The 12,852-nt window shown below is 42.0% G+C and overlaps 1 protein-coding gene across 2 annotated transcripts in view; it reads right to left on the bottom strand.

The window, feature by feature from the left end:
• The window catches only part of TEK (TEK receptor tyrosine kinase), a 102,807-nt gene extending 93,167 nt beyond the window's left edge, over positions 1-9,640 (bottom strand). For both annotated transcript variants that reach the window (XM_080820385.1, XM_080820384.1), the window contains exon 1: positions 9,209-9,640. In XM_080820385.1, coding sequence (XP_080676511.1) covers positions 9,209-9,260 — 52 coding nt within the window. In that variant the 5' untranslated portion in view covers positions 9,261-9,640. The remainder of the gene's footprint in view (positions 1-9,208) is intronic.
• Positions 9,641-12,852: the final 3,212 nt, after the last annotated feature.

Raw genomic sequence — 12,852 nt, 5'->3', positions numbered from 1 at the left:
TTTCATCAAGATCAAAAGCTTTTGCACAGCAAAGGAAACAGTTAACAAAACCAAAAGACAACTGACAGAATGGGAGAAGATATTTGCAAACGACATATCAGATAAAGGGCTCGTATCCAGAATCTATAAAGAGCTTATCAAACTCAATACCCAAAGAACAAATAATCCAGTCAAGAAATGGGCAGAGGACATGAACAGACATTTCTGCAAGGAAGACATCCAGATGGCCAACAGACACATGAAAAAATGCTCCACATCACTCGGCATCAGGGAAATACAAATCAAAACCACAATGAGATACCACCTCACACCAGTCAGAATGGCTAAAATTAACAAGTCAAGAAATGACAGATGCTGGCGAGGATGCGGAGAGAGGGGAACCCTCCTACACTGTTGGTGGGAATGCAAGCTGGTGCAACCACTCTGGAAAACAGTGTGGAGGTTCCTCAAAAAACTGAAAATAGAGCTACCCTACGACCCAGCAATTGCACTCCTGGGTATATATCCTAAAGATACAAACGTGGTGCTCCGAAGGGGCACGTGCACCCGAATGTTTATAGCAGCAATGTCCACAATAGCCAAACTGTGGAAAGCGCCTAGATGTCCATCAACAGATGAATGGATAAAGAAGATGTGGTATATATACACAATGGAATACTATGCAGCCATCAAAAGACATGAAATCTTGCCATTTGCGACGACGTGGATGGAACTAGAGGGTATCATGCTTAGCGAAATAAGTCAATCGGAGAAATATAACTATCATATGATCTCTTTGATATGAGGAAGTGGAGATGCAAGGTGGGGGGGTTTGGGGGGAGGTAGGAAAAGAAAAAATGAAAAGATGGGATTGGGAGGGAGACAAACCATAAAAGACTCAATCTCAAGAAACAGACTGAGGGTTGCGGGGGGGAAGGGGGATGGGAGAGGGTGGTGGGGAAATGGACATTGGGGAGGGTATGTGCTATGATGAGTGCTGTGAAATGTGTAAACCAGACGATTCACAGACCTGTACCCCTGGGGATAAAAATACATTATATGTTTATTAAAATAAAAAAAAAAAAAAACCCAAAAAAAAAAAAAAAAAAAAAAAATAAAACCACTGGACTCAACACTCCAACAATCGCAGAGCGCCTGTCATGGTTCTGTTCTCTCTGTGCGACTGAACTCATTCCCTCCTGCCAAAGGCCAGTTTCTCTCAGCTGTCCAGGAAAGCTGGTAGCTCTGGGTGTTCAGTGTCCTCATTGGACAAGGAGAGCCTCTTGCTCACAAATTCCCAAAGAAAGAGTCTAACTGTCCTTGTTGGGTCATTCTTCCTCCATCGCAACCAACTGCTGTGGTCAGCTGAGTGGTACAGTCTGCAGTCAGTGATGGGCAGTCCCATCGGGGTCACATGGAGGGACTAATGACAGCTCTTGAAAAATAGGGATGCTAGGCAGTCCAAAACAATGCAGGTCTTAGTGTGTTTTTTGTTTTTTGTTTTTAAAAGATTTTATTTATTTATTTGACAGACAGAGATCACAAGTAGGCAGGGAGGCAGGCAGAGAGAAAGAGAGGAGGAAGCAGGCTCCCTGCTGAGCAGAGAGCCTGATGCGGGGCTCAATCCCAGGACCCTGGGATCATGACCTGAGCCGAAGGCAGAGGCTTTAACCCACTGAGCCACTCAGGCAACCCTTAGTTTTTAACCTTGGGCAAGTCACTTTTTGAGCCTCAGTTTTACCATCTATTTAAAAAATAATATTATCTATTGAGCAAGATTGTTGTGAGTTATGAAAAATCCTATTAAATACTTGCCACAGAGACATTTAGTCTATGGTAGTCATTTTTGTTATCCGGTACTGTTACTGTTTTGTGGTTGTTTTTGACAGAGGGATCAGAATTTGAAGCCCATCCCAGATTCCCAGATGTCTAAAGCAGTCCTGTCCCCAGGGCGGAGTCCCCTTTGGCTCTGCAGCCAGACGCCTTGCACAACCCAGGCCCCATGTGCCAAGGTTAAGCTGGTTCACCATCTGACGGCCGCAGAGCTCTGAGTGCCTCCCTGGCCCCAGCAATGTCAATACTGCCTTCCTGACTCCGCCTATTGTATCTGGAGAAAAGTGGCCGAGCATTGTCTTCCAGCACTCCCCCCAGGAAGCATGATATCACCCTCTAACAAAAGCGGGAAAGCTGACAGATCTGCTGAGATGGGTGTGACCACCATATACACCTCACTGCTCAAACTCTGAGCAAGGGCAGTGGCCAACAGAAAGCTAACAGCAGCCACCCACAGTGTCTGTCATCTGGCCGCCGGACAGGCTCCCCTGTCATATCCATACCATGTCCCACAGGGAACAGCCGGGCAGAAGGAATTCACTCCCTCTCATCAGCGGATGTGTTGAAAAGAGGACTCTGTCCATCTGGCAGACCCACACCCCCACACCTGCCCCTGCTGCCTTGGTAAAGAAACATGGAGAGAAGGATGGTCAGATTCCTGAAGGGACAAGTGGAGGTAGTGGGGGGATGGGGTGCAGAGGAAAGCAGGCACAGGTCAAGCTAAAAAACATTCTGCACGTGTACTAGGAGTTAAGGAATAGTCTGGCCAGACTGGTGGGAACTCGGTTATCAGTTTGAAATTCCAGAAATAAGGGAGGCAACTTTAGACATTCCCTTTCCTGAAGGCTGGGAATGATGCCAACTGATCGTCTGACATCCCTTCCAGTTCTGGTCCAGAGTGTTATGAGTGCAGCTGGTGTTCTGTAAAACAACACACCTATAATCTGGCGCCCCCACGTCAAGCCAAGGGGCTGTCACTCTGCTGTCCCCACCCTACTCTCCTCTTCTTAAAAAGCTCTTCTTCTTTAGCTGCTGCCACACCAATTCTCTAAAATTCCAGAAAAGAAATCTGATTGGATTTACTTCTCTTACCAACTCCCTGACTGCTTCTTCATAGAACTCTTGGCTTCCTCTTTTTCATCCCTTAATTTTTGTACACATCCATGACCATGGCTTCACTTCCCATAAACCAAGGATGCCTATGTCTCAAACCCTTGCCCAGGCTCCTTTATCTAAGCTTCAGACCCAGAGAGCTCAGTTTTGCTAAATATTTCCGTTTTCATGGAACCTCAAAGTGAACATGAACAAAATAACGACTGGCTCCATCTCCGCTCATCTCCAACCAGTTCCTTCCACTGCCTTTCCCAGCACTGTGAATTTTACCACCATTACTCAAACCAAAACCACGGAGCAGTACTTATTCTGTCCCCTATCACTCAATCTCCCAAATGCAATGCATCACCAACCCTTATAGCTTCACCTCCTAAACATTCTCAACACCCCTGCCCATCCAGGCCTTCCTTCCTGGAGTTTTGAAAAGAAACATTATTAGTCTGGGCTGATACTCTCTGCTGGGTTAACCCATCGTCCATACCATTATCACAGTGAATTTTCCAAAATATAAATCAGCTACGATAGGACGAGCACCATACTAAATTTCAACACATACAGAATGAGGTAGAAGTTACTTGAAATGATCTACAAGGCCCTTCCCTTTCTGACCCCAACCGTAATTCTCCACTCCCACCCTACAATCCAACCTTACTCGACTTCCTTGAACTTGCCTTGCTAGTCCACACGCCCTGCTCCCGCTAATGGGAAGTGCTGTCTTCCCTTTTCCTTTTCATATTCTCAGTTTTCACATCACTTGGCTGTGAGCAACTTATAATTACAATTGGCAATAATGGGCAATATCCACAACTATGTAGGAATTCTTGGAAAGTGAGGAAAATCTAACCTACAGATTGTTGCCAAATATTATTCATTTCATTCATACTACGTTTAGCAACTAATGAAGTTGACATTCTATGTTTTTAGACCTTTAGATTTTAAAGTTTCAGTTTTTTATTATTGACGTCACTAATGGTTTTTGTAGCTCTTGAAAAGCTTGATATTGTATGTATCCCTATGGTACTATTTATCACATCACATAGTTCATCTGCCTATACTCTTCTTTCCTACTAAAATGTGAAGGGAGAAAAAAAGACTCATCCTTTTTTGCATTCCTCATAAGTAGTACAGTGCTTGGCATAAACTAAATCGTCAATATGTCTTCATTGACTGAAATGATAGTTGAGTAAAGGAATGAATAAATGAACAAAGTAAAGGTGGGCAATAACTCAAAGGTCTATTGAATAAAGAGTCTATCTTTTGGGTGAAATTCAATAATAGTACAATATCTAATATTAAGTAAAGGCCAGGTTAGACCCATCGTCATGAATTTTTTTTATGTTTCACATCTAAGGGAATAAAGGAATTTTCTTTTGACCTTGTTCACATCATATATATATATAACATAAGCTAACCTTTTAAGATTTGAGCAAATACCACTTGCCCTTTACATGAAATTGGTTACTGTCATCCTATTATTTGTTAATATTATTATTTCAATGTGACTAAAACCTTTCTACAACATTCCCTCTTTCTTGCAGGCCTGCTGTGGCATACCAACAATTTCTTATTATGGCATATTCAACTCTATCCAATCAAGATTATTCAACATCAAATGCACACACTATAGAGAATAAAAAAGAAGTAACATCTCTTGCCAAAAATGTTAGAGGCTAATGTAGCTAAATGTATGTGCCCAAATCACAAAGACACAGCCTATATGGTAAGGGAACTGAGGATTAGGGGAAGATCATTGAGGAAAATTTGGCCTAGGCAGGTTGAGTTGAATATGTGTTTGCAGAGGAGGCAGGGAGAGTGTCCTTTCCAAATGGATGGAAGAGCATGAACAAGAGTCAAGAGGAAAGAATGCATAGATTGTAGAGATGAGCCTGACTGAATGCAAAGAGCCTAGAGCAAGGATGAAGAGGAGGTGAGGGGAAGCACTGGATAATAGCCCACATGGACAGAGACGAGCATAAAATTTGTGGAATTAGATTATGTTGATGTCTTTTAGAAGGAGAGTGCCTCTCTGAGCAGTGACTTCCCTACACGCTGGAAAATATTGAACTAGTCTTGAACTAGCACAAAGTTCCTCATAGAAACACTTATTATTATTTATTTATTTTTTACTATTATACTAGGTTCATTTATTAAGGAAGTTCTTACCGGCTAAGCTCTCTACTTGCGTCACGTGATGCTCATAATGACTTTGGGAAATAAGTCCTCTCATCCACAAAAGATGAGAAAACAGTGGCTTTGAGAAATCAAGTGACATTCCCATAGTCATCAAATTTGAGCTTAACCCCAGATCTGTGGTTTCACAATGCATACTCTTCACTGTTTCTCCTGGTTTTTTGTTTGTTTGTTTGTTGTTTGTTAGCTCCACCTCAGTCTCCAAGAGAAGTGGCTTCAGAAGAGTCATCATAGCACATGTACACATATGCTTTTTTTCCTCATAAGGCATGTTGATTGAGTTAAAATTCAGGAAACACCCAGGTAGGTTTCACTGGGCAAAGATGTTGGTGGCTTTTCTGAACTCTTCTCCACTTAAATGACCAGGGAAGAGCCACAAACAGTAAAATGAAAGGGATGTAAAAGAGAAGTGTCTTCAGATGATCCTGCTAGAGGATTACCCCATCTATGCCTCAACATTCTCCAGTGTGGGAGCTCACTCATCATGGGGATGGTGGTCCAATATTCAGAAACTTTCTATCAATCAAGCCAAACTCCCTTCATCCTTGTATGCTAGATCTAGCAAAATATAATGTCAGTCTATGGTGTCTTCTCTATGGAAACACTTAAAAATTCATCTCTTTTCTCCTGGCTAAATATTTTTCTAAAGCACTTACCTTCTTGCTTGCCCACTCTGTTTGCTGTCAAATTTCTCAATCTCTTCAGGGTTTAATGGATAGTCTCCGAGCAGTAACGTGACTACCTTTTTTTTTTTTTTACGTTTTTTAAAAAAATATTTTATTTATTTATTTGACAGAGAGAGAGAGAGATCACAAATAGGCAGAGAGGCAGGCGGGGGCGGGGGCGGGGGAGGGGGAAAGCAGGCTCCCTTCTGAGCAGAGAGGCCAATGTGGGGCTTGATCCCAGGACCCTGAGATCATGACCTGAGCTGAAGGCAAAGGCTTAACCCACTGAGCCACCCAGGCGCCCTAAGTGACTACCATTTCTAATGTGGACCTTATATTTCTACTAAAGTCAACTGTTGCAGCTTATACACTACATTTTTAGTAAACAGAGCACATGTTGGCACTTATGAATTGTGTGTATCACTAAAATGTAGGTATTATTCCCTAGAACTTTCAACAAACCAAGACTCTCACACTGAACATAAACGCATACATTTTTTGAAACCAAACTTCACGTTGATCCATTTTAAAATGCTATCTTTTGGGTTTGGTCCACTTATTCATCTTAGAGAAATCATCTGAATACAGATTCTGTGGCCTAACCAAAAAGCCATCTACAGGGAATAAGCAGGGTACACAATCATACACATCTTTTTAGTAGACAAATTTATAATGTCAGAAAAATTTGGAATCCGCCCATATGAATCCCCCAGAAGACACGGCACAATCTTCTGAAATGGACTTGGATGAGTACTTCCCTCCTCGAGAGATGTCTTAAAAGAACCAGAACTCTTGCAGGAAGCTCTCCCAGCATAGAGCTGAAAGGGAAATCCTGACATTTCCAACAAAGACAATGCTTAGGAGGGAGCATCTGTGAAGAAAGCAGAACTCCTCCCTGTGAGAGTAATTCCCAGGTGTGTCTCTAGTCCCAGCTTCTGGACCTCCACCCTAGATTACTCAGACCCGATATAACCTTCCAAGACCAGCCCTAAAGAGAAGGTTCCATCTGGGACCACTTCCCTGACCTTGTAACCGAATTTCCACTGTCATTCCAGACAAGATATCCACTATTAGAGATAATAGTTGTTATTTAAAATGCCAAATGAAACAAGAAAGAGATATGAAGGCACACTACTAGAGACTTACCATTGGGTCAGTGTTGATCATATAGGACATACTATGATAAAGCACAAAGAATAATATATTTTGTATTTCTGCATATACAATTCTTTAGACTAAACAGCCTGACTGGAGAGAATGGGAGAGTAGGGAAAAGCTAGTGTGTTTATGAGAACTTGTTTGTAAGTTGGCCATGATTCTCCATTGGGAGGGGAATGTACACAATCTAGGGAAGTCTTCTGAAAATTATATACCTTTTCCAACCCTTATGGGTCAGTATCTGCCACCCAGAGCCACCTTCATTGAGGCAAATGTGACATATTGTTTGAGTCCTCTATGTTCAGAGAAAAAAGGAATCAGAAACAACCCACTGGAATAGAGAGAGAAATGCATAAGCCGTAAGTCCCTTGTTCCATTAAGTGGTGCACCGCTGGAGTTTGGTGTAAAGAATGGCCTCCCCACGCCCCCCGCCCAAGAAAAGAATGGACTCTTATGCGTATAGACATGATCATGCTGGATTCTTGTTGCAATGACCAAGCATTGTGTATCCATGTCCATAGAGGGTTATGCTGGGGAAGTAAGTTAGGATTCCAATACAACAGATCTACCCCAGAAACCAACTTTGCTAGTGTCACCCTTTCTTTTCAAAAGGAGCATGAAATCCCTCTCCTTGAGCCTCTCCCTGTTGAAGTCAGGGCTATGTTTCCAGGGAACTAAGGTCTAGACACAGAGCAACTATTTCAGCCACATAATTTTTTTTTGTCTGATTTTATGTCTAAGCCTATACTGTAAAGTACCATGATCCAGTCACTTTGAGGGGAAAAAAACGGAATTAAAACTGTGTGTGTGTGTTTGCATGTGTGCGCACACAGGTGATTTAACTTATAAAGTATCTCAGAGCAACTGTAGCCCCCTGGGCTTTGCCCTACTGTAATCCCTGGCATAGAGTAGTTCCAGATTTCATGTTACTGATAAATATGTCACACAGAAAAGAAAGCAAAATAAAAATGGAATCATGTTAATTATTTGTTTTAAAGGTGCCTATTACTAGAGAAATCAGCATTTCTATGTTAATATAGATAATTTGTACAAAACACTGAAACCATCTCAGCAGTTTATATTACACAGTCTTAAGAATATTATTAAATCCTCAATATAATTGGGTGTTGAAAGCAAATTGAAAAGTTATAGACAAATCACCTGCAATTCTCTTATCTTGTTGGATTAATTTTTTGACTATTTAATATAGTATTTCAAACATACAGAATAATATGAAAATAATGTAACACATACTTATGCATGTTTGGATCCATTTCTAATAACATAGTCTGCACCATTGAATTCAGCACATTTTCCCAATTTGATTTCCACTAACAATTCTAGTTTCATTACAATAATTAGAATGTTTTCAAACTAAAAGGGAGAAGCTGCTGGCGATTAGAGTTGTGATTTGCACATCAAGAATTTCATTCCACTCTCAGCCAGAGTCCCACAGAGTGAGGGAATAGAAGAGGCATGCCACTATCTGGAGAATCTGAGCAACAGACATACCAGATCCAAAAAACATCCAAACCCACCATTCCTTAGCTCTCCAGCAGCTTTCAATACTCTCCTGTGCCCAGGGATCGGGGTAACTGCCCCAACTTTCGTCCCAATGGGATAATGAAGACTTTATAAATTACTACATGCCAAATATTTTTAAAAATCTAACAAAAATTATAAAGTCCTGACCCCAGCTCTAAGAGAAAAAGAGAAAAACCTAGCCTTTGGCTGTTTTGATTAAAATAGGACGTGGATAGATATGAAATCCTTATAGAAAAGCGTTTTTGTTCTCATTTAAAAATGACGATCTGCACATTGCTGTAAGTGGGTCCCATAATTCTCTGCATGAATTTCGTTTTTTACAAAATTATGGGAGTTTTTTTGAAGCAGGTAAAATGTTTTTGTTGTTTTTTTTTTTATAAGGAAACAGTCCCAAATGAGGGGCAGTCAAATAATGTATCGCAGTAAGTGGATCTCTACAAGTAAAGTGACCTGATCAGTTCTCATAGAGTCTGCAGCAACACAGGAGGCAATTATGCAGAAGGAAAACTCTAGAAAAATCAGTTCAATGCCGTAAAGACATTGCATTTTAATCCACACATAGATTAAATGGAAAGTCCTGGAGAAACAGTGCCTAAGCCACAGCTGCCCCTTGTTAACCAGTACTAACAGCTGGTGAGAAAGCCCAGAATCACTAACTCCGTTAAAAACAAACGAAATAAATAAACCAAAAAAAACTAAATTAAGAAAACAAAGCCAAACCTTACCAGAAAGGAGCAAGCTGACTCCACAGAGAACTAAGCCGGCTAAAGAGTCCATGCTTCCCCAAATCTCTCCATCCAGTTTCCACAGATGTGCATGAGGTCCCAAGGAGCCTTTCAAACACACAGAGGTTTGTGACTTTCCATTCGCATGTTCTACTAGGTCTTGTTTACAAGTCAGAGGCAAGAAGGAACAGCACAGAAGCGGGCTGTAACAGTCTCATTTCTGTCTGAGCACAGGGAGTTTTAAGTTCCTTTTTCCTGTTTCCTTTGTAGATTAGGATGGGAAAGGCTGTATCTTAAAGGCATTTGGTATCTGCAGGGCTAGGGGCACGGCAAGCCCTATCGGTCTTGCAATTCATCAAAACACTTCTCTATTGCTGTTGCTTCTGCCGCTGCTCTTGCTGCTGTTGTAGGGGTAGAGGAATTTTTGTTGGAAGTGTGTGTCCTGGTCAGCGTTTTCAGGAACAATAGGGGTATCCTCTCATAGGCGGGAAACAGAATAACAGCCGTCCACCTATGGATGGCATGCGGGGGTGACCAGCCCTTCTCAGCCTCCAACAGCAAATCCCCTCCGCCCACCAGGTCCACCTGGGATCCCTGACAGAGGGGCTTTCGGGTATGGGGTGGGGAGGAGTTTTGGCTTTTGTTTTCTCATTTTAACCCACGTGGTTTGCATTGGGAAGAGAAGGTTTCCATGATGAGAGAACACAACCCAAAGGCAATTCATTTGGGTAATTACCGGCGAGGTCAATGCACAACGCAGCCCCGGAGACCAGAGTCCAAAATTGTCGGCCTGTTTTCTTGCACACAGATGGTTTCTTTTCTGGCCAAGAGCCCAAAAATATCCATGCTACTGGCTATAGCTTTAATTTTTATTAACAATTCATCCGAAGGTGATTTCATTTCTTAAAGCACTTGGTCTAGAAGAGTTTTAGTGACGAAAGGAATTTCGTGGTTCTTGGCCAGTGGTGTTTCAGAAGCAAATTATACACAAAACTTTACAAATAACCTCTGTCAAAACCCAATATAAGTGATTCAATTGGGATAAAAATAGCATTCATAAGCCAAAAGGAAAACAGCCCTTGGAGTAACCATACCTAAAATGAGATCAGAAATGCTGAACTGATCCAGAAGATCATTTCTTCATAACACAAACTGTGACTTCAGGATAGAATGTCAATGTTCTTGTTCATTACCCTGCCTTCATGCCTGAGGAAAGAGCGGTCTGCTCCTCCTGACCTGCTCACCACAGAAAAAGGCAGGTGCTTGTTAGCCTTGCCTCCTTTCTGTCCCAGGTTTTAGCACATCAGTGATGATCTTGAGAACCATGGATGTTTCCGGTCTGCTCGGGTAGAAAGGCGCAGGCTGTTTTCAAGCACACCTGAGTTCAAATACTTACTCAGCCACATATTTACTTAATCTCTTGGATTCTCCGTCTCAACAGCTGTAAAACACAATAATATCTCCAACGTGGAGATTACATGAGGCTGGCACAGTGCCTAATTCATAGAAGGCTTTCGTTAAATGTTAGTGTGTTCATTTCCTTGAGTCTTTCCATTCAGTCAAGCAATTTCTCCGAAAGCCATTCTCTCATTTTATGAAATGGCTTTAAGTTTGGTGTTGTAAAGAATCAGGCTGGGAGTCGGGGATTCTGGGCTCTTGTCCCAGCTCTGTTCTTCCTGTGAGGCCTTGGACGAATCATTTCCCACCTGCAGGCCTCAGTTTCCTCAACTGTAAAATGAAGCATTTGTACTGGATGTGACTAATTTCCCTCCACTGGTAACAGTTCATAAGTCTAAATGACTAAACGGTCCCCTCACAGCATCCCCGAGTAGATTTCTAGATCCTCTCATCTGGGCAGTTCAGAGAAGACGAAGATGTTGGCTTCGTATCTCAGTCACTGCGGAACCTAGAGGGTCACAACATGCTTTATTTTAAGAACATGGCGGCTGAGGCTTTGTGAGCTCCACTGGCCCCAGGCCATATGCAGCAGCGATGGAAAGCCTTGGAAATAAACAAACTCCAGGGCACCTGCCTCCTCAGGCACAGCTTCCTCTGTTTGTGCTTGATGGCCACACAAGGAAGTCCTTGCTCACACGCCCTCCTGTTGGCTTGTTCTTGTGGGCCAAAGATGCTACTACCTCGCTTCCTTTTCTGGGTTATTTCCCTCTGTTATTCAGAAAAGCACCTCAGTTTCATCTTTCCCCCATTATCCAGAAAGATCTACACTTATTGTCCATTGTTAAGTTCTCTCTCCTTCCCTTATCCAGAATAGATGACTCAAGTTTCATTTGTAATCCAGAAATTCTGCTCATTTTGGAAAAGGCAATGTTGATCCATTACCCAAAAGAGCTATGTAGTTTGATCTCATCTTCCATGTAATCCTTTCCAATGCTATCCAAAGTATTGACCCCACTGAATAAAAACTGCTAGATTTCCTGAGCCTATGATTATTACATCACTAGTCAAAAGGCTGAGCAACTTTTCTCTGAGATGTCCAAATCTTTAGCGTGTAAATTCCCAGTGTAAAGTGAAGATTATTGAAGATGAAAGTGGCTAAACATGCTCGGCTCTCATTTTCTGCCCTGTGGATATTAGAACATGAAGAACTGATCAAGGAACAATACTACAAGATTCACCAGGAGCTGTGGGGCCAATAGGTTAGCAGAGCTGACTGGCAACATACTGGGAAGTTGCAAAACTGGATGGCATGCCAGAATTTCCAAGGGAAGGGAGAGGCCACTTCCACGTCTGGACAGGACTCTCCCCAGTACATAACGTATTAAGGAAATACCACACACTTGGACATGCCACAGCCCTTCTCTAGAAAGCTACCTGTCGCCATCATCAGGGCCTCTCCATCCCCTGAAGAGCTTGTTGGGGGCCAGCTGGATCAGCTCTCCACCCTTAGCAGCTTGGTCCACCTGGAAAGGTTGAAATTATCTTCCCATCCTTGCCTGACTAACTCCTTGCTACCTTCTCAGGCTCCAAAATTTCTTCCCTGACTGCTCAATTCAGATTAGGTCTCCCCTGTTCTCTCACAACACCATGCCCTTTTGTTCATGGTGCTAATCACAACTGGTAATCCTACATTTGTGTCCTTATCTTTTTAATGTCTCTTCCTCCCACCTCAAGTTGACTGTAATCTTCATAAGGTGGAAGATATCTAGATTATTCACTGAATTCTCAGAGCTGAGCATAGTATTTGGCACATAGTAGGCCTTAAATAAATACTTCATGAGCTAATAAATTACTCACCACTCAATAATAAATTGAGTAATAAATTATAATAATAATTATAATAGTTATATAATATATGTACTATATATTATATAATATAATATAATAATTATAATAATAAATTGAGCTAATAAATTACCCATTAGTCAATAATAAATTATACTCACATCTAGAAAGGCCTTTGGAGTTAGGCAAACCTAGATTCCGTGTTATAGCTATGACTAACTCACTGTATGACCCAGGCCATTCACATCTCTGAACCTCAGATTCCTCTTCTTTAAAATGAGGGCAGGGGGCACCTGGGTGGCTCAGTCAGTTAAGCATCTGACTCTTGATCTCAGCTCAGGTCACGATCTCAGGGTCATCAGATCAAGCCCTGCACTGGGCTCTGTGCTGGGTATGGAGCC

The sequence above is a fragment of the Martes martes genome, assembly GCF_963455335.1.
Source record: "Martes martes genome assembly, chromosome: 12".
In the NCBI taxonomy this organism is placed as follows: domain Eukaryota; kingdom Metazoa; phylum Chordata; class Mammalia; order Carnivora; family Mustelidae; genus Martes; species Martes martes.
The sequence above is the reverse complement of the archived record's forward strand: the minus strand, read 5'-3'. Positions and strand labels throughout refer to the sequence as shown.